Source organism: Procambarus clarkii, chromosome 37 (assembly GCF_040958095.1).
Source record: "Procambarus clarkii isolate CNS0578487 chromosome 37, FALCON_Pclarkii_2.0, whole genome shotgun sequence".
Classification (NCBI taxonomy): Eukaryota; Metazoa; Arthropoda; class Malacostraca; order Decapoda; family Cambaridae; genus Procambarus; species Procambarus clarkii.
In genome coordinates this window covers 20,028,847-20,050,971 of record NC_091186.1, presented here as the reverse complement: position 1 = coordinate 20,050,971, position 22,125 = coordinate 20,028,847, and the positions used below count along the sequence as shown (strand labels likewise).

Genomic DNA, 22,125 nt, shown 5'->3' with positions numbered 1-22,125 from the left:
CCAGTTATATATATATTTTGACATTATTAGGCAATGCTGTGGTCACAAGCTGAACAGCAGTGCTGTGAGCTCATGCTGTGTGCACCAGCCTTGGTTGCTCACTCAGTACTGAGGTTCTCACTCCCGGGAATGTTGCCCATGATTTTTTTTAAATGCCGTCTGTTTACAAGAGTCCTGAGGAAGCTGATGTGAACCCCATGTAGCCGCGGGAGTTTTGAATCATACGCTAAAAATAAAAATACCCCTGTTGAGGGCCTGCAGGCGTGTTGCGCAGTTCAGCGGTTAAGGACTCATGTGACTTATTTGTATGCAGCTATCTTGGTGCATCTAGCAACAGGGAACCACCATTCAGCCCCTTCAGAAAGTTGGGTTACTACTGCATTTTTGCAATTAGATTTATTAATATTTAAAAATGTTCATGCTTACTTGTGAAGCAACAACTGGCAGCTGCAGCATAACAGCCTTGAGGGCATGGCAGTCCAACAGCAGCTGTTCACACCCGACTCCACTGATGGGTCGGCACTTGTACACCTACACGCACAGTATAAAGGTTCATATCAGCATATTAAGTCTCAACAAACTGTTACACAAGCTACATAATTATTCACAATGAACAGTAACTATTATTCATTCCTAACAATACTGTCAAACCAGCTATTCATATGACAACTGCATATATATTATACAAGATTAATGCACAATGGAATCACAATAGCATATATCTAAAAGAAATGTTTGAAGCTATGGCATGGAACTGAACTCTTATCTCTGAACAAATTAATAAGGGCTGTGATGAGGGTTTGAACCTACGTCTGAGAGGATCCCAGACACGCCTTAATCGACTGAGCTACGACATGGTATAATTGCAACCGGGAAATCAACTTGATTTACCACGGATCCTGCAGTCTCTCTGAGACACACCAGGTTTTTACACAATTTCCCCATGCACCCGAGCGCTGTCAATAAGCTGTTCTGCTTCTTCGCCCTTGCTTCATTACACACAGAAATCACAATAGCGTGATGCATCAAATAAACAATTTCTTGTGGATTTATTCATTTGATGCATCACGCTATTATGATTTCTGAGTGTAATCTTATTTCTGGTCTAGGGATGACCAGACACACAAGTTCAACTCCACCACATTGCTTTAAACAAAAATTCCTACGATATTTAGTTTTCATCTACAGCAACTTAGATATGGACTTCAAATATACAAGTATTATAACTAATAACAACACTGATATTACCTGCTGGACAAACTTGTTGAGTATCGCTGCTGCTAATTTATCACAAAACCTGAGGAGAAATATTACAGTAAGTGACCATGATGCAGTAAGCCTCTCTTATTTGTAGAGGTTATCTGTATGTTTACAAAAACCCAGAGTGACTATGTTAAAAAATAATGAGCATATTTAAGATAAATTTATCACAGGTTATTTAGCACAAACACTTACGGCATATTCATGCCCGTGTCACCACTTGGGTGACTTAATCTTTATCAATCAGCACAAACAGGAACGAATGGGTCAGTAGTACCAAAGGTTCAGAGTACTACGCATGGGTTGGAATGAATGAGTCAGTACTATTGGAGGTTCAGAGAACTCTACAAGGCATGGGTGGGAATGAACAGGGTAATAGTATTAAAGGTTCAGAATACATGGCATGAGTTGGAATAAATGGAGTCAGTAATACCAAAGGTTCACAGTATAAAGAATGGATTGGCATGACTGAGCCCATTAGTTTTAAAGGCTAAAGGTACTAAATAGGTTGGAATGAAGTGGCCATAATACTGAGGATTTCATTCTAAGACTCATGGTTTGAAAATATTGATAAACATAATCAAGGGTTCAAAGTACTAGGATTTGACTGAGATAAAGAGGGTAATAGTATTTATGGTTTGACCCTTATAATACACATGCTAGAGATGCATTGTCTATTATGTACAAGAAAACAAAATTCAGAATTTTTTTTCTTTTGATATTGTAAATTAATATCCAGGAATATACTCTAATATTTTCCACACTTTATGGGCTGATTTCGCTGAGCAAATTTTTTATTTCAACGTGACATATAAAGGACAACTACCGAGAGAACCTATCCGTAGAGAGAGATTTAGCCACATCTAGCATATTTCCAACGTCCTAGCCTCGAAACCTCATTTTTAGAGGAAAAACCCAGCGTTGAATGCAGTGAAAAGCCAATTTCTCGGTGAGCCCCCAGAGGCTTTCTAAAGCTATCTATACTGATATAGTACTATATTAGTTGGGTCATCAGTCACAGAGTTCTTGTTGCCTACCAGGGACCACGAGCCAGAACCTGGCCCCCTCAGAGAGGTGCAGAGAGCAATGGTCTATGAACACTTTACATTTAAAGTATGTCATACTTGCCATCATCCAGAGAAGGACCCAGAAAGGTAGGTAAATTAAAACAAACCACTGTCGGTTGAAAGCAATACCACGGAAGCACGGAAGTACTACCCCCTTCCATGGGGCGAGGAGGAGCCGGCAACCCACCAATTCAGTTCTAGAAAGTAGAAACATGAAAACCGCCTACCAAAGGAAGAGGGAAGGTGTCAGGGAGCCTCCGGAGCTAGCCCAGAAAATTGCATTTCATTACATTCAATGCTGGTTTTCTGTATGGGAGCCCCGTTAGCTCCCTGAAACTAACTACCCACAGAGAAGGCAAACGGACTTACTAGGAAGGCAGCAGCACCGCAGGTCTCAAAGGAGGTTAGAGTCAGACGGCCGCAACAAGTGCCCCAAAACCACACAAAGCCGGAAAGGAACTGGAAAGTTCACAAGATAAATGGGCCCAAGACCCTGTTCGATCTCCAAAATCCCCGTGCCTGAATGTCGACCCAAGACATATTACCAAAAACAGTGGCCAGAGCAAAATACTTATGCACATCATGGGCACAAGTGAAGATCGCAGGCTGGCTAGACTTGATGACACTTCGGATAACCTGAACACTGAGAAACATGAACACTAGAACAGGGAAACAGGATCCACCCAGAATGTGTTCACAGACACCAAACCAGAGGTATGCAGGTAGCGACGTAGAGCTGCCACCGGACACAAAACATGATGCATCCCCGGCCTAACTAACCAAGCATTCACAACCCATAGACCCCTCCAGAAACCAGCCATCTCATTCTTTGCCATAAAAGAAGGAGAAGGCTGCAAACGAACAAAAAGACCACCAAGACCAAAGGAGCAGAATCCTCTGTACTGGAGATGAGCATGAAGCTCCCCAACCTGACCTCCAGAGGCTAAAGCCAACATAAACAAGGGTTTCAGAAAACAATCCCGAACTGAAGGGGCCACAACAAACTGAGGAGAGGAAAGAAAAGAGAGCACCCGGTCCAAGGACCAAGAAAGCTCAGGCGGTGCATGAGGAGGCTGGAGGTGAAAAATGCACTGGAGAGCTTGCGGAATGGGGCAGAAAAGACATCCACCCCTAATGCAAGCTGGAGCAGCTCTGCCAACACTGCACGATAAGAAGCAACAGTACTCAGCAAGAGATGCTGGTTCAGAAAAAGGCAAGGACAAAACTACCTTCAGAGACACCGACAACACCCTCCAAAGGGAAAGGAAATGGCGGAAAGACTGCCAAGAGACTTCATTGTCACGAGATGAAGACTGCATGTACTTACCTAATTGTACTTACCTAATTGTGCTTGCAGGTGTTGAGCTCTGGCTCTTTGGTCCTGCCTCTCATCAGAGAAGCACCTGATTAACATACAAGTGGCGATTCTGAGGGTTTCGTGCAAGAACCCGAAACAACAGTTGGATCTTGGGATGAAGGTACTGGAACCCCCACCTCTACCAATCCTGCTGGAAAGCGTCTACCGTGAAGGCCTCGCAGTCAGGGAATGGCGCCAGGTATAATGGGAGATGCCGAGACCACGCCGATGCAAAGAGGTTCACCTCTGGGCACCCGGATGTCTGACAAAGTCAAAGGAAAGAGGCGGCGTCAACTGTCCACTCCGTGAATAGGGAAATGAAGCACGACAAGCTGTCTTCCAGGAAGTCGGTTACTCCCCAAATATGAATGCTTCGGAGAGCTAAACCTCGAGAACTCGGAAGAAGAGCTACCTGAAGTGACTAGGCTCAAATAGCCATGGACCACAGAGACTCCCCCCCACCACCGGTTGAGACAATGAACCATAGGGGTGCAATCCGAATGGAGCCGGATCAGAGAGCCTCGATAAAGCCGAATCCATTGCAATGCCAGTTACTCAGCCGTGAGCCAGACGGCACGACGAAGCCTAACAACCCTGGCCAGCCAGGTGAGCACTGGTCACAAAGCCTCGGCCAAGAGACAAGGCATCCATGAATACTTTGAGCGTCATGGCAACAAACCCTGAAAAACCTGAAGAGGAAGCTGGTGACTCAGCAACAGACATAAAAACACCAGGGTGGGAACCCAGTGGTCACGAGAGAGTCGAAAAGGGCCACCCTGAAGATACCAGAACAGCCTCAGACGCCAAACCCTGCCCAGTGGGTAAATCAGCACGGCAAAGTTAAGGCTCCCTCACAACTGCTCGACCAACTGCCGAGGGACCCGGGACCACCTCAAAAAACCAGCGTTGAATGTAATGAAACGCCATTTTCTGGGTAAGTCCTGGAGGCTTCCCAGAGCTATCCAGGCTGAATGGATATGTATAGCTTTCTGGCATCAGTCAATGTGCTTGGAGCTCTTGCCTACTGGGGACCACGAGCCAGAACCTGGGCTCCCCCTCAAAAAGAGGCACGAGGAGCAATGGCCTATAGAAACCGCTCTGTGGTTGGGAACATTGTATATCTGCCATCGACCAGGACAGGCACCCAGAAAGGTAGGCGCCCCAAAACAAAGCCCTATTTTGACAAAACTATTGCTACCGAAAGCCAAACAAGTGGACAAAACTCCCCAAACAAAAATTAGCAAACGAGCATGATGTCATCATGTTGCCGTGCAGCCGTCTGCGTAACTCCCCCCTCCCCGGGAGGGGGAAGGGGGAGCCATAGACCCTTTGCGCCGGCTATCCAACACTAGTTCTTAGGCTGGATGTCAAATCACACGAAAAGCACAGCCGACCAGAGGGAGGGAGGGATGCCGGGGAGCCTCAGGGACTCGCACAGAAAATGGCATTTCATTACATTCAACACTGGTTTTCTGGGGGAAGCCCCATCGGCTCCCCAGAGCTAACTACCCAAAGAGAAGGAAATCAAGGGATTTACCCGGGAGGCGGTCCATCCTCACTCCTCAATGTGAAGTTGAGACAACTGGCTGCAACCACCGACCCAATGCAATGCAGGCCCTACTAGGCCCGGGGTCATTCACCAGGTAGCGAACTGCCAGGACCCTGTTCGACCTCCAAAAACCCCGGGCCCGAATGTCAACCCAGGACATGTTGCCAAAGACGGTAGCCAAAGCAACAAACTTGTGAACGTCGTGGGACCAGGGGTAGACCGCATGCTGGCTAGACTTAATAACCCTGCGGACGACCTGAGAGACCCGAGCCCGGGAACAGGAAAGGGAGACCGAGTCAACCCAGAGCGCATCCCTGGCCACCAAAGCCGTGGCACGCAAATAACGGTGGAGAGCCGCAACCGGACACAACACATGATACAACCCCAGCCTGACCAACTAAACATCAACAACCTAAGGCCCCCTCCGGAATGCAGCTGTCTTATTCTTCGCCAGATAAGAAGGAGACAGCTGCAAGCGAACAAAACGACCCCCAGGACCAAAAGAGCAGAAACCCCTGTGCTGGAGGAGAGCATGAAGCTCCCCAACTCGACCCCCAGAGGCCAATGCCAACAGGAAAAGTGCCTTGGAAAAACAATCCGAAACGGAAGGGGCCACAACAAACCGAGGAGAAGAGAGAAACGAGAGCATCCGGTTCAAGGACCAAGACGGCTCAGGCGGCAGGCACATGAGCAGGCCGAAGATGAAACAACGCATGAGACAGCTTGCGGAACTGAGCAGAAGTAACATCAACACCGAAAGCAAGCTGAAGTGGCTCCGCCAACGCCGCACAATACGAGGCAACAGTATTCGGCATAAGATGATGGTCCTGGAACAACCAAGAAGAAACAACTCTATCAGAGACCGAAGAACACTTACGCAGTGATAGGAAAAAATGGAAGGACTGCCAGGAAACTTCATACTGCCGCCGAGACGAAGCATGCAGGTGGGAGACCAACAACGAAGCCACCTGTGCACCATACAAGTGATGATAAACACGAGTCAAAAACTCCAGACGCCAAGACTCAAGGAGAAGGCCCGAACCAGCCTCGTACACCAAGGTTGGCCAGCCACCAAGGAGCCAGAAGGACAATCCTCCCCCTGGTAAGTCTCCAAGCGAGCCAGGGCCTGGAGCAAAAGCTGAACCGGAGGGAAGAGGTACAGGTAACCCCACCTCACCCAGTCCAGCTGAAAGGCATTGACCCCGAGCGCTGTGAACATCATGAACAGCATTAATTCACTGATATTTGAACATTGTACCCAGTCATTATCACACTCGGGCTCTTCTATAATACTATCATGGCTAAATAAAACAGATTATATATATATTTTGACAATATTAGGTGATGCTGTGGTCACACGCTGAACAGCAGTGCTGTGAGCTCATGCTGCATGCCCCGGCCTTGGTTGCTCACTCACTACTGAGGCTCTGACACCCGGCAATGTGGACCATGATTTTTTTTTAAATATGGCGTCTGTTTACAAGAGCCCTGAGGAAGCTGATGTGAACCCCATGTAGCTGCGGGAGTTTTGAATGGAACGTGAAAAATACAAATACCTGGAGGCGCGTTGCGCACTCCAGATGTGGGCCTGCAGGTGTGTTGCGCAGTTAAAGGGTTAAACCTTTATAACAGCTTGAAACAAAAATAATAATAAACATACAACCCATTTTTTTCACATGGATGGGTTGTGTTTCTAATTTTCAATTACATTATTGTGACTTATTGTTAGCAAAATAACAATTTGGCTTGATAACCAACCTTGTGAAGTATTTACGAGAGGTGTGAAGATTGTGCCTGACTAGCGGCACAGATGCACCAATGTGCTGAGAGATGGCGGTCACGTAGGGGCTCTGGTCGCCAGTCTGTTCCACCATCCAGTTGACCTTAGTCATGGAGGCAAGTGCTGGATCACACAGGCTCTCCACATGGGTCACAAGAAGTGCAATGCACTGAAAGAATTATATAATCAATATCATGTACTGCATACCATCTGTTAGTGTACAAAGATAATTGCACAATTTATTAGATTATAAATTTTTAAAATACTGTCTCCACTCGATCATCCAGACTATATGGGAAGGACCCCCAGCCGGATTATCACATTTTTCGGATAATGGTACTTTTTCACCTACGAGTCCAAAAGTGACAATTTCCAACTACTTTTATACCACAAAACAACAATTTGAATTGCCTTGCCACATATAATTATTAAATATTCAACTAGAAAACTCAACTTACCTTGATGGTGTTCGTCTTCTTGATTGATGCCACACATCTTGAAGTTAAGAATTCTTAACAATTTACGTAACCTATGCTAACACAACACTAAAATTAACACTTAAAATTACTGTACAGTTCATTAAGCAAAGTTAGTTTTGACTGCCAGCTGCTGAAGCCTCACTGGTTGAAGGCATTTGGGTTGCCTGTGAGGCCTTGCTTGTTGAAGGCGCTTCCATGCACTTCACTTGTTGAAACGCTTGCATGCCCTCACTTGTTGAAGGCGCTTGACTTGCCTGTGATGCCTCACTTGTTAAAGGCGCTTGCTTGCGCCTCACTTGTTGAAGGCGCTTGGCTTGCCTGTGAAGTCTCACTTGTTGAAGGCATTTGGCTTGCTTGTGACGCCTCGCTTGTTGAAGGCGCTTGCTTGCCTGTGGCGCCTCACTTGTTGAAGGCATTTGGCTGCTTGTGACGCCTCACTGGTTGAACAACACATAACTTGTCTTTAATTGCTAGGACAACCTTCTTCCTCTTAACACTTCCAGAACGATTGATGCTGCTACCAGACATATTCTTGGCCAAAAATGTTCAAAGTTACTATAAAATAAAAAAGTTATTTAAAAAAATATTTCACTAATGGAGCAGCACTGTGACGCCGCACTGGTTGAGGTGTATAACAGTAACTAGTCTTTAATTGTTAGGACAACTTTCTTCCTCTTAACACCTCCAGAACGATTGATGCTGCTACCAGACATAATCTTGGCCAAAAATGTTCAAAGTTACTATGAAAATAAAAAAGTTATTTAAAAAAATATTTCACTAATGGCGCAGCACTGTGTATAACACGAGGGACGGACGCACATGGGTTGACCAGTGCTGGACAGGTCCACTTGGGGTGGGGCAGCTATAGCACGTTACGTAGGCCGCCAGGAGGAAAAAAACTCATAATATTTTTGAAGGAAACTTCAGCCTGTGCACATTACTTTTAGGAAACTTATTTATTTGTTATTACATAATTACTAGTACTTATTTCAGTTATTTTTGGCTATGATTAAGTGTTCTAAAATTAATGGTAATTCCTGTACCCAGGTGGTCCCTTCCTGACGCACCCCTCCCACCCTCCCAAAACCACCCACCCACCCCACCCCCTCCTCCACCATGCGTCTAGAGCCACAGACGGGATTAATACGGTATGGCTGAATATTCATCCGGCCAAACCAGCTTTTATCCAGTTCCTGTGGCCATTTTGGCCGGATATTGTGATAACTTTATCCGATCACGATTTTGGCCGTATAAGGGCGTTTTCCGGATGTTTGAATCCCGGATAATCGCGGGGTTACAGTACTGTACATCATAACAATGAGTCTATGGTGAAGTATTCCTTATTTTTTACTTCAAACTATTTCTTATATATTCTCAAGAAGAAAAATAAACTCCAAAATTTAAGGTCATTTTTAACTAAAATGTCCTGCAATACAATGATTTGTTTATTGCTGCAATGACTGCAGCAAGCAGTCATTTCTGCAACAAGAAAACAAACTGCAATGATTTGTTCATTGATATAAAATATAGCATCATTGACATCAAATATAGCTTAACAATTTCGTTCGGTAACGACTCGGCATTGAGTCGTCCGTTCAGCAAGAGGAGTCCCGGCAACGATGCAGCATTGCGGCAAAGGTGCTGCACAGTCGAGGCGTCTTCGGGAAGGTATTTCCTTCAGGAAGGGGTGCCTGAACGTCCGGCAGAGCCAACGGAAGGAGTCAGCAAGGAAAAAAAAAACCCGCAAGAGAACAACGCACCCCAAGGAAGCCGGCTGCCGTGAATGGTGCCAACTAGCTGCGTAGCACCCTGCACCCCACCAGTGCAAACTGCCTCTTACTTAAAAAGAGTTCTTTGGCTCTGTTTGGACATAGGTTGCAATTTTAACCAGTTGGGGGGTTTGTATTGTTTAGCCTATCTTTCTGGTGGTCGATGGCAGACACGACAAACTAAATGTAGAGTGCTCATATGGCCATTACTCCCTGCGCCTCTCCGGAGGGAACCAGGTTATGGCGCTGGTCTTCGGGAGTTGTTTCGAACTCCAGGGACTGATGGCACCAAACTAATATGGCACAAGTTCATTTTGATAGTTTCAGGAATCCGACGGGGCTCCCCCACAGAAAAAGTAATTAGAATGCATTGAAAAATTTAATGAAAATATATTTGTGGCAACTCGCGAGTCTTGACTCACTCGCGTGACAGCATCTGGGAGCTTCCAGCATGGGCGAACATGTATCTGTGATGTTACATAGCATCTTCTCCATGTTGCCACAGCCAAAGTAAGTTTTTTTACATTAAATTTTTTTGCATGTACATGTTCAGGGAAGGGATTTTAACAAATTATAAAGATTTTTTTTTGGGGGGGATGGGGGGGGGGGGTAGACCACTTTAATTTCCGTCCACCACCAGAACGTCACAATAAAAGCCGCACAGCACGGAGGTTAATCAAACATTTATATGTGCCACTGAACAATCTGTACTGAACACAATTTCTTCAGACCATCAAGGAATTTGTCAAAGCAAGGTTTGTTAAAACAAGGATCCACTGGCATCTCCTCAACCATTTAAATTAAAACTTTATCCATAAATGGTTCTACATTTATAATTGAGTTAGTTCACAAAATTCCAGTACCGTACATTATTTACATAAGAGAAATTCATAATATAAATAACAAATTTTCTTTTCAAATGGAAAATTATATGAACCAAATTTCTATACCAGAACTGACCTGTGCTAAAACTGCATGGAAAAGATCTTGTTCCTGAGTAAGGCTGATGGTAGAAACAAGTGATGGTGGACTTTTTTCTTTTAACTTAGCCTCCAGTCGCCCTGTCATTTCTTCGCAGTATTCTGCAGACACCAAAACTGAACAGACTCGACGAACATCATCATCTCCCAATTTGGGACTGTCACCTTCACGCCACAGTGTCTGTACCTGAGAAAATATCACTAAACTGTCATATAAATTCATTAAAACTTGAACAACTGGTCTCATATGAAGCCACTGCTCACATTTAAAATCAAATAGTTCTATGGTTGATTTTAATTTTGAGTTTGAAGTGGTTTGCATTCACCCAAAGAGTGCAGCATATTATGCACCACACAACTGATTGATACCTGCTTGAAATTGTTCTATTAATATTTCTAAACCAGCTGTTTTCTCTGCCCTTAGTCATTAACCCTTGAACTGCACATAGTGTCTTAACCACTTCACTGCGCCAACCAAGTATTCTCGGTCGGTGGGAAACTGCGCCGAGAAAACTCTTATTTTTTCGTACCCATTCTAAATGTGTGCGTGGTTGGTTGTGTACGAAATGGTCTCTTAGGACCTCCAGTGAGAGGCAGCAATCTTGGAAAAAATTCCCAGAATCCCCTAGGATTCCTGGCTGGGTTAGTACTGAGTGAGCAACCATGGGTGGCGCACGTGCCTCTAGCTCCCAAACACCTGCCCGATGCGGTGTTGAAATTTCGCGCGCTGTCAGTTAAATTCTAACTGTATTGTTTGAAGAACATAAGGGGTCATAATATTTGTGAAGCTAGGCACAATAAGGACCTAACACAAAGGTCGGATGCAAGTAATACAGCACCTATGAGGACGATACAGCGAACGTATCCAGTTGTAGCTCTGAGCGCCATCCTTGCCCAGCTAAGCTATCTCCAATATATTTAGAAGATACATAGATGAATAGTTTTCTGCATTCAATGATGATGTATCTGATACAAGTAGCATAGATGTACAGTGTTAGCAGCTTCCAAGGTGGTGTTTTCCATAGATGTTTTCAAGAATAACTGAATCTCTTCTTGACTGACGGACACTCTTTGAGGCTGGATGCATGTCTTCCTGTGTGGGACCTTACAAAGCGATCGTTTCATGACTACTATACAAATTGATCTTTTCCTGTAATCTTTTCAAGACTACCTTACATATTACAAGCTTGGCTACATACCACCTACAGGTACTAATGCCAAGGGTATACATGAGTGCATTATTTGCAAGCAAACAGAATGAAGAAATAGGCAGCGAAAATCTATCTGTACCTGGTGCAACGAGAGCGAAGTTGCACTATGTACCATGGACTACTTTGTTGATTATTACTCGCCTCCGAAGTATTGAGTAATTACCTAAGTGTAGTTACAGGATGAGAGCTACGCTCGTGGTGTCCCGTCTTCCCAGCACTCTTTGTTATATAACGCTTTGAAATTACTGACGGTTTTGGCCTCTACCACCTTCTCACCTAACTTGTTCCAACCGTCTACCACTCTGTTTACACAAGTGAATTTTCTTGTATTTCTCCATCAACTTTGTTTAGTTAGTTTAAATCTATGACCTTTTGTTCTTGAAATTTCGGGCCTCAGGAATTCTTATCAATTTTATTGATTCCTGTTACTATTTTGAACGTAGTGATCATATCTCCTCTTTTTCTTCTATCTTCTAGTTTTTGCATATTTAATGCCTCTAACCTCTCCTTGTAGCTCTTGTCCTTCAGTTCTGAGAGCCACTTAGTGACATGTCGTTGCATCTTTTCCAGTTTGTTGATGTGCTTTTTAAGATATGGGCACCATACAACCGCTGCATATTCCAGCTTTGGTCTAACAAAAGTCGTGAACAATTTCTTTAGTATTTCTCCATCTATGTATTTAAAACCAATTCTGAAGTTAGAAAGTGTAGTATAGGCTCCTCGCACAATGTTCTTAATGTGGTCCTCAGGTGACAGTTTTCTATCTAGAACCACCCCTAGATCCCTTTCTTTGTCAGAATTCTTTAAAGATTTCTCACATAATTTATAGGTTGTGTAGGGTATATGTTCTACAATTCCACATTCCATAACATGGCATTTATTCACATTAAATTCCATTTGCCAAGTGGCGCTCCAGATACTTATGGTCTTCTTGAAGAGCATGACAATCATCTAGGTTTCTTATCTTCCCTATTATCTTAGCATCATCAGCAAACATATTAATATAATTGTGTATTCCCACTGGTAGATCGTTTATGTAGACAATGAACATTACCGGTGCAAGAACTGAACCCTATGGTACTCCACTCATGACATTCCTCCAATCCGATACCTTGCCTCTGATTACGGCCCTCATTTTTCTGTTAGGAAATTTTTCATCCATGTTAGAAGCTTACCTGTCACCCCTCCAATATGTTCCAATTTCCAGAACAACCTCTTATGGGGAACTCTGTTGAAAGCCTTTTTTAGGTCCAGATAGATGCAGTCAACCCAACCATCTCTTTCCTGTAAAATCTCTGTGGCTCGATCATAAAAACTAAGTAAGTTCGTTGCACAGGATCTTCCAGATCGAAAACCATACTGTCTGTCTGATATTATGTCGTTTCTCTCCAGATATTCTACCCATTTAGCTTTAATTATTTTTTCCAATATTTTGACTATTACACTTGTCAATGATACAGGTCTATAATTAAGGGGGGTCTTCCCTGCTTCCACTTTTGTAGATTGGAACTATGTTAGCCTTTTTCCACACATCAGCTACAACTCCTGTAAACAGGGATGCCTGAAAAATCAGTTGAAGTGGAATGCTGAGCTCAGGTGCACATTCTCTCAGAACCGATGGTGAAACTCCATCTGGACCAACTGCTTTGTTCTTACTTAGCTCCTTGAGCATTTTTTCCACTTCGTCTCTAGACACGTCTATGTGCTCTATGTTGTTCTCTGGAATTCTTATTGTGTCTGGTTCCCTGAAGATTTAATTTTGTACAAACACACTCTGGAAATTTTCGTTTAACCCTTTAACTGCGCAACGCACCTGCAGGCCCAGGCTTCGGGTGTGCAACGCGCCTCCGGGTGTTTTTATTTTTCACGTTCCAGCCAAAACTCCCGCAGCTACATGGGGTTGACATCAGCTTCCTCAGGGCTCTTGTAAACAGACGCCATCTTTAAAAAAAATCATGGTCCACATTGCCGGGTGTCAGAGCCTCAGTAGTGAGTGAGCAACCAAGGCTGGCACTCGCAGCATGAGCGCACAGCACTGCTGTTCAGCGTGTGACCACAGCATCGCCTAATATTGTCAAAATATATATATAATCTGTTTTATTTAGCCATGATAGTATTATAGAAGAGCCCGAGTGTGATAATGACTGGGTACAATGTTCAAATATCAGTGATTCAATGCTGTTCACGATGTTCACAGCGCTAGCCACAGCACCACAGCATTATTTCGTCCATCTAGGAATCTTCAAACGACTTTTTAGGTTCCTTTTCAAAATAAACTTGTGGTCAATTATTCATTTACAGGTATTAGTGACCAGGATTGTGGTTATAATGAGCGTTGTGCGTAGGAAGGAGGAATTTTGGTGAGGGAGGGAGGAAGGGAGAGAATTGAGGTATCCTCACTGTGTGGCAGTAACTCTTGTTTTGCTCACCATACTAGCTTCGTGGTTCGCTATGGGGAACACACATGTACATAGGTATATACAGTGTGTGTGGAATAGTGTAATAACAGCACCAGGAGTATGTTGTGAGGAGCTATTTTGGTGAGGGAGGTGACGTCGTAATCATGGCGTTGTCTGCTGTCTGATTTGTCATGCAGTGTATTGTGGCCACTGTACTGTTTGTACACAATACTGGCTTACTTGCATAGTTCTGGTAAATAAAACATGTAGATAGGTATATATAACATGTGTAATTAGGGTAATAAGAACAATAACAGAATGGTGGGAGGAGCAATGTTGGCGAGTAAGATGTTGGAGTGAGGGAGGACTGGCTGGGTGTGGCTGCTCACACTCGCGGTGTTCTGAATGTGTTGATGGTGAATGTATATAGTGTGTGACAGTGTAGAGTGTGTACATATGTTGTAAATATACATAAATGAACATGAAACATTGGTGTGAATAACTGTATGATTTGGAGGAGTAATGTTGCTGAATACAATGTTGGAGGAGTGAGGGAGGGCTGGCTGGGTGTGACAGCTCACACTCGCGGTGTTCTGAATGTGTTGATGGTGAATGTATATAGTGTGTGACAGTGTATAGTCTGTAAATAGATTGTATATATACATAAATTAGCATGATACATGGTAAATATGTGCAACATATGTGTACACAAGTGTCATGCACGTAACACCGTGTCTTCGGACAGTACAGATGTTTTACTGCCATAATATAGTGTACGTGTTCATTATACATAGGATTAGCATGTAAAAACAAATAAAATGTATTTGGAACTGTGCGCAAAAAATGAACAAAAATATATTCGCGGCAACTCGCGCCCCGCCCCGGTCGCCCCACCGGCCCCAGGAGCATACTGCTCTGGCGCACGGGGAATGATGACGTCATGCCCCACCTTTCGGACCCCATAGCAGCCAAAGTAAGTACAATTTCGAACTTCCGTTGCTATACCCATATACAGGGAGGGGTTTTTGACACTTTCAGAAGAAAAAAGAATTTTTTCCCGAGGTTTCATTTCTTGCGCACTGGGGGGTTGTCATATTTATAGGCTGCGCAGTTAAAGGGTTAATGTTTCACACATTTCTTTTTCGTTTTCCATGAATCTATTTCCCATTTTCAACCTCTGAATATTATCCTTTACCTGCAATTTGTTGTTTATGAATTTATAGAATAGACCTGGTTCTGTTTTACATTTGTCCGCAATCCCTTATTCAAAATTTCTTTCTGCCTCTCTCCTCACTGCCGTGTAGTTGTTTCTCGCATCTTTGTATCGCTGGTATGTTTGGGGGTTTGGCCTCTTCCTGTATTGATTCCATTTTCGTGTCTTTTTGTCTCTGGCCTTCTCGCAATTTCTGTTGAACCAATCCTGTTTCCTAGTTCTGCATCTCTGTTTTGGTATAAATTTTTTTGTGCCTTTGTCATATATTTCACAAAACTTGACATACATATCATTCACTTCCTTGCCTAACAACAAATCTGTCCAATTATACTCACTAAAAAATTTTCTAAGGTTGCCATAATCAAGTTCATGTATGTTTATTAAGCCAAGAAAAAAGATACATCTCAAAGGGATAGAGTAGCTTAGGCTATTTCTACCCCTCCCCATACTTCAAGTTCCTCAAGGGGCGCACAAATTCAGTGAGTACAAATACAAGAACCCCAATTAACATTTCAGGTTAATATAGTACTATCTAAGAGTATAATAGTGTACATCCACTACACTAGATTTTAACCCATTAATGCTCCAAGATAATAATCTCATTCTACCATAATGTAGAGTCATTAATCACCATAATGTCCTCTCCTGAAGTCAGGTTTTTCAACCGCTTCAACCTCCTTATTTTCTTCCAGATTATAACGCATTGCATACTTTATTCCCAAAAAGACATGGTCACTTTTACCCAAGGGAGGAAGGTACTGAATGTCAAATATTTCTTCCTCCTTCCTGGTAAATATCAAATCTAGCATGGAGGGAACATCCCCTTCCCTCATGATCATAGCTTGTTTAACATGTTGATACAAGAATGTTTACAGGATGAGGTCTACAAATCTACAGGTCCAAAAATCTTCTGTTTTAGCTTCATATGCTTCCCAGTCTATGGATTTCAAGTTGAAGTCGCCGACTATCAACAGTCGTGATCTATCGTTATCCGCTCTCACTCTAATCTCTCTCATTATTGTTATAAGACCTTCTCGTTTACTATCTAGCTCCTCCTTTGACCATGTGCAGCTTGGTGGTGGACTATATGCACTTATGATCATTAGTTTATCATCCTCATGGCAGATCTCTAGTGCTATTATGTCAACTTCTTGTGGATTGGCAGTCATTATTTCCTTCACCTTTAGGTGTTCTTTCACCAGAACAGCAACGCCACCGCCTTTTCTAATTTTTCTGTCCCGTCTCCAAATTGAGTAGCCCCTTGGGAATATGACCTCATTTATAATATCTTCAAGTTTTGTCTCCATGAGTGCAACAATGTCTGGTGTCTGCAGCTGTATTACATCACTTAACTCCAGTATCTTCGATCAGTATGTCATCTTCGATGACATTCCTGGGGCTCTCTCCTACATTTTGCAGGCATACCACTGGGGCCTGCTTGTGACTCACTGCTTGCTTGTCTTACTAAGAAACTGTCTAATGACACATTTTCCCTATGTTTTAAGACTTGTCTGTAGTGAGGCATCACACTCATTAAAAAGGTTAACACAGTGGCTTGCTACGGCTTTATATGGGTGAGTTTTTTCTGCAAAATTTTGCAGTTCTTCCTATACTGCACACATTTTCTTAATGAGGAAGGGACATCCTCTACTGCCTCTACTCAAAACTATTTTCTTAGGTTGAACTTTACCACTGGCTTTCTTGGGACCCATGGCATGATATATAACAAAAACTTTTATGTTCAGAAACCAAAAAAGCAGAAAACAATGAAATTCTTCCAAAAGAATTCAAGCGCGGTTGTCACTAGGCGGGATACACTGCTAAACTGAGCATGCCTCGGCCCGCATCCAGTAGAATAGACGTGCTCGTCGACCCATACATGTAAAGTGGTACCTCGGAATACGAGTGTCCCTGTATACGAGTTTTTCGGAATACGAGCAGGATTTCCTCGGAAAATGTGTCTCGGAAGGCGAGGGTTACCTCGGAAGGTGAGTTTGTTGATACGCGTACAGGCCGACCTAGCGCATGGTGGTACGACGATCGTACCCTCTCACCCCTCAGTTTACCAGTGCATCGCGCCCAGTGACTATCCCACGTAAATTCTTCACCCGGATTTTCAGTGTTTTGTTGGATTTTTGGTCATTTGATCATAAAAGTTATTATATATCTCGCCATGGGTCCCAAGAAAGCCAGTGGTAAGGTTTAACCTAAGAAAATAGTGCTGCGTTTCGGGCGATCGAGTGGCAACACTGAAAAGTGTATACTCTTTTCATTGTCCTGACATTAATTTTTGATTTACGTATTTCATTTTTGTACCAGTGTGTTCGCAATAGAATGTTCTATAAGAACATTAGTATAAAATGTCACACAAGGATGCATTAGACCGGCACCAAATAAAAAACTACGTCGATTACACTTGTCGTGTCAACAATACAATGGTCTTACCTCGATGGTGAAATGCTACGCCGTTCTCCCAAATAGGCTATGTGGCTATTAAATAAAACGGAAATTTCATGGCGTACATTTTCAAACTATCCCAAAGTTGATCTCATAATAAATAGAGTTTAAAGAAATGTTTTTTCTCGTGACTCGTGAGCGAGTCCGCTGTGCGACCTCAACACAAAAAGTGGTAATGCTCTTGAGCGCCGTGATAATGCTAAAGTGTTAAGAAAATGTGTGAAGTATGGGAAGAATTGCAAAGTGTTGTTGAAAAAACTCGTCCAGATAAAGCTGTAGCAGGCCGTTGCATTGACCTTTTAAATGACAATGTGATGTCTTACTACAGACAAGTGTTAAAATGTAGGGAAAAACAAGTGTCTTTAGACAGACTGTTAATAAGACAAGCAAGTCTTAGTGGTATGTAGGCAAAACGTGCCAGTGTGTGCACACCAGTGAAGACCTCACTGCCTGATGTTATAATGGAAGGGGACTCCCCTTCCAAACAGTGACACCTCTTCTCCTCCCTCTTCCTCCTCACCATCTTCCATACGCCAACAGCAAGTAATAACTTGAACATAGTTTTGTAGGTTTATTTAGATGAATTAGGTACAAAATTTAGTTTGAAGTGGGGTTTTTGGGGTAGTCAGGAACGGATTAATTTATTTCCCATTATTTATTATGGGGAAATTAGCTTCGGAATACGAGTTTTCGGAATGCGAGCTGTCTCTAGGAACGGATTAAACTCTTAAACCGAGGTACCACTGTATCAATAAACTCATAATCCAAGGCAAACCTCGTACACTGAGTCAAATTTTACAAGGAGACTGACCTCGTATACCAAATAATTTGTACAGAGGGGCATTCATAAACCGAGGTTCTACTGTACGTACTCTGGAGTTTTTCAACTGTTGTGGGTTGCATCCTGGTGGAGGTTAGTAGTTGGCCTGGGTGGACCTTGATAAGCCTAAGTCAAGCTTACTGTCCCCAACAACAAGTCAAGCTTACTGTCCCCAACAACAAGTCAAGCTTACTGTCCCCAACAACAAGTCAAGCTTACTGTCCCCAACAACAAGTCAAGCTTACTGTCCCCAACAACAAGTCAAGCTTACTGTCCCCATCAACAAGTCAAGCTTACTGTCCCAACTTGAATCTATTTTTCCTTCTTCTTTCTTGGGTTGATATTCTTAGCTCACTATTTACATCCCTTTGTTAAATCCTTTCATCCATTTGTGAATTTTGCATCATAATCTGTACTCACCTAAATTGTGTCTGCAGGATCGAGCATTGACTCTTAGATCCCGCCAGGGATCCAAGATCTAGGGATCCGCCTGTGTCTAAGAAAGGACATAAGCGGGGGTTTATGGGCTTACACTGGAGACAGCACTGCCCTCTGGTGGCTGGCAGGCATACTAGCTTGCCACACAAGCAACAAGTCAAGCAGTAGTGTGCAGTTACACTACTTGCCAAGTAATGTGAAGTTAGGTTGAGACCTTGTTTACGTTGGCTTATTTGTTTCAGCCATGTTATGCGACTCTCTCTCTACATGAAACAGCTGTTCATGGGAATCTTTAATTATTATGTAAAATGTACATAGGCTTACCTGTGCAAGAACAGCTGTTAGTTCTTTCATGTTGATGTCTTTGGGCATGGGAATGTTGGCCCCAACCTTCGGCAAGGCTGTTCGAACCACTTTATTACAAAACTCTCGCAAGTGTTTCTGAAGAACCTCCACAAGACCTCCTAAGCTCTCTCCAGGTCCTAAGCGTAGGAACTCAACCAATACATTCTGCAATACAGTGTAGATTTTCTCATTATTTAAATGTTATTTCATATATCTTCAGACATATTATATATATATACACACACACACACTATTAATGTCCTGTTATACATTAAATATGCTTTAAGATGTCATCTAGAAGAAAATGGGGACATTGAAACAGATGATAAATTCGATTTAAGGAGAGGTCACTATGGGGAACTTCAAAATTTTTTTAACCCTTAATTCGTGCAACACATCATATGATGTGTTGAGTGACTTGCTATAAAATGCACATCACATCATATGATGTATTGGAGTACTACGCAAGATTTAAATGGCATGCAGATACACAGGGTTCACCTCAGGTGGAGGCCAAGACCGTCAGTAGTTTCAAAGCGTTATACTGTATGACAAAGAGTGCTGGGAAGACGGGACACCACGAGCGTAGCTCTCATCCTGTAACTACACTTAGGTAATTACCTTCATCGGAGCTCTTGTAAACAGACGCCATTTTTAAAAATAACCGTGAGCCAAATTCCCGGGTGTGAGGGCCTCAGTATTGAGTGAGCCACCAAGTCTGATGCATGCAGTATGAGCTCACAGCACTGCTATTCAGCTTGTGACCACAGAATTGCCTAAAAATGCCATAATATATATGTTCATGCTATTATTTAGCGATGATATTATTACAGAAGACCCCTGACTGTGATAAAAATGACCAGGATTCTGATAATAGCAGGATTGTTGTGATAATTAGCGCTGTAGTGGGAGGAGTAATCTTGGTAGGGAGGGAGGTAGCATTGTCTGCTGACTCTGTGTGACCACCTTTTACTGTCTGGACTCACTATACCAGCTTAGTTGTTCGCTATGAACAAAACATGCAGATACTTATATATAACATCTGTATATAAAAGCAAAAACAGTATGGTGGGAGGAGAAAATGGTGGCGAATTAGGTGAGGTGAGGGAAGGAGGTGAGGGAGGAAATGGCAGCGAGTGGTGTGCTGCCACTGCCACTGCCACTCAGCATACCAACTTAGTGGTTCGTTATGGTGAACACGAATGTAGATACTTATATATAATGTGTATATATAGTGTAATAACAACAAAAGGAGTGTGGGGGAAAAGCCATTTTGGTGATGGGTGTGGCAACATCTGCATGATTTGTCATGTTGGTAGAGGTGGTCACTATACTCTTTGGGCATTATACCGGCTTAGTTGAATAGTTATGGTGAACAAAACATGTAGATACTTATATATAACGTCTGTATATAGGGTAATAACACCACACACAGAATTGTTATTGGAGAAATTTTAATGCATCTGACCTTGAATGTGTGAGAGAGGCAGCCGCCAGCTGACTTTGTGTAGCGATATCTCTTAGTGCCTGAACTAACTATATGAGCTTAGTTGTGGTGAACAAAACATGCAGATACTTGTATATAACGTCTGTATATAGTGAATAAAAGCAAAAACAGTATTGTGGGAAGAGAATGTGGGTGAGTCAGATGAGGTGAGGGAGGGAGGAAGTGGCAGCCAGTGGCTGCCGCTAGCCAGTATATATTTGCTTCTTGAGATATACTTCATATGAAGGCACACAAACATTCATACCAAAAAAGAGATGCAGACCTAGGAAACAGGGTTGGTTTAACAGAAACTGTGAGAGGGCCAGAGATCAAATGACACAGGCATGGAATCATTATAGGAAGAGGCCAAACCCCCAAACATACCAGCGATACAAAGATGCGAGAAACAACTACACGTCAGTAAGGAGAGAGGTAGAGAGGAACTTTGAGAATGATATAGCAGACAAATGTAAATCAGATCCAGGCCTTTTCTATAAATTCATTAAAAGCAAGCTGCAGGTAAAGGTCAAAATTCAGAGGTTGAAAATGAGGGACAGCTAAACAAAAAAATCCAAAATGTGTTTGTACAAAATGAGATCTTCAGAGAACCAGACACAATAAGAATTGCAGAGAACATAGAGCACATAGAGGTGTCTAGAGACAAAGTGAAACAAATGCTCTTGGAGCTAAGTAAGAACAAAGCAGTTGGCCCAAATGGAGCTTCACCATGGGCTCTGAAAGAATGTGCACCTGAGCTCAGCATACCACTTCGGCTGATTTTTCAGACATCCCTGTGTACAGGAGTTGTAGCAGATGTGTGGAAACAGGCTAACATAGTTCCAATCTACAAAAGTGGCAGCAGAGAAGACCCCCTCAATTATAGACCTGTATCATTGACAAGTGTAATAGTCAAAATATTGGAAAAATAATAAAACTAAATGGGTAGAACACCTGGAGACAAATAATATAATATCAGACAGAGAGTATGCTTTTCGATCTGGAAGATCCTGTGTATCGAATTTACTCAGTTTCTATGATCTAGTTTCTGGACCTAAAAAACCAGCATTGAATGTAATGAAACGCCATTTTCTGTGTGAGCCCCGGAGGCTCCCTGGAGCTTATCGGGCTAATGTATGTTATGTTAGACCGGGACATTAGCAATGGAGTTCAGACCTACCAGGGACCAGCGCCAGAACCTGGCCCCTTCAAAGAGGTTTCAGGGAGCAATGGCCCTGGAAAACCCCATATGGTTGGGGGTTTTCCTTATCTACCATCGACCGGGGTTAGGCACCCAGAAAGGTAGGCATAACAAAACAAACCCCACATGGTAAAAAACTACAACAAAAACCGAACAGAGAGGTAGAAAACTCCCTACAATCCCAAGGAAAACAATCAAACAATCAATTTACTGCCGCGCCGGTCGTCCGCGCAGCCCTCCCCTCCCCGGGAGGGGGAGGGGGGGGCCCCCGGACCTCACCACGCCGGCTGCCGTCAGTTCGGAAACTAGGCTTCAAC

At 43.2% G+C, this 22,125-nt stretch overlaps 1 protein-coding gene across 1 annotated transcript in view; it reads right to left on the bottom strand.

The window, feature by feature from the left end:
* Positions 1-22,125, bottom strand: part of LOC123765739 (vacuolar protein sorting 53) — a 104,557-nt gene that overhangs the window by 12,867 nt on the left and 69,565 nt on the right. Inside the window, exons 12-16 of the mRNA XM_069337229.1 lie at positions 19,104-19,289; positions 10,222-10,428; positions 6,992-7,182; positions 1,249-1,297; positions 427-531 (exon numbers count right to left, since the gene is read on the bottom strand). Of these exons, the coding sequence (XP_069193330.1) occupies positions 427-531; positions 1,249-1,297; positions 6,992-7,182; positions 10,222-10,428; positions 19,104-19,289 (738 nt within the window). The remainder of the gene's footprint in view (positions 1-426; positions 532-1,248; positions 1,298-6,991; positions 7,183-10,221; positions 10,429-19,103; positions 19,290-22,125) is intronic.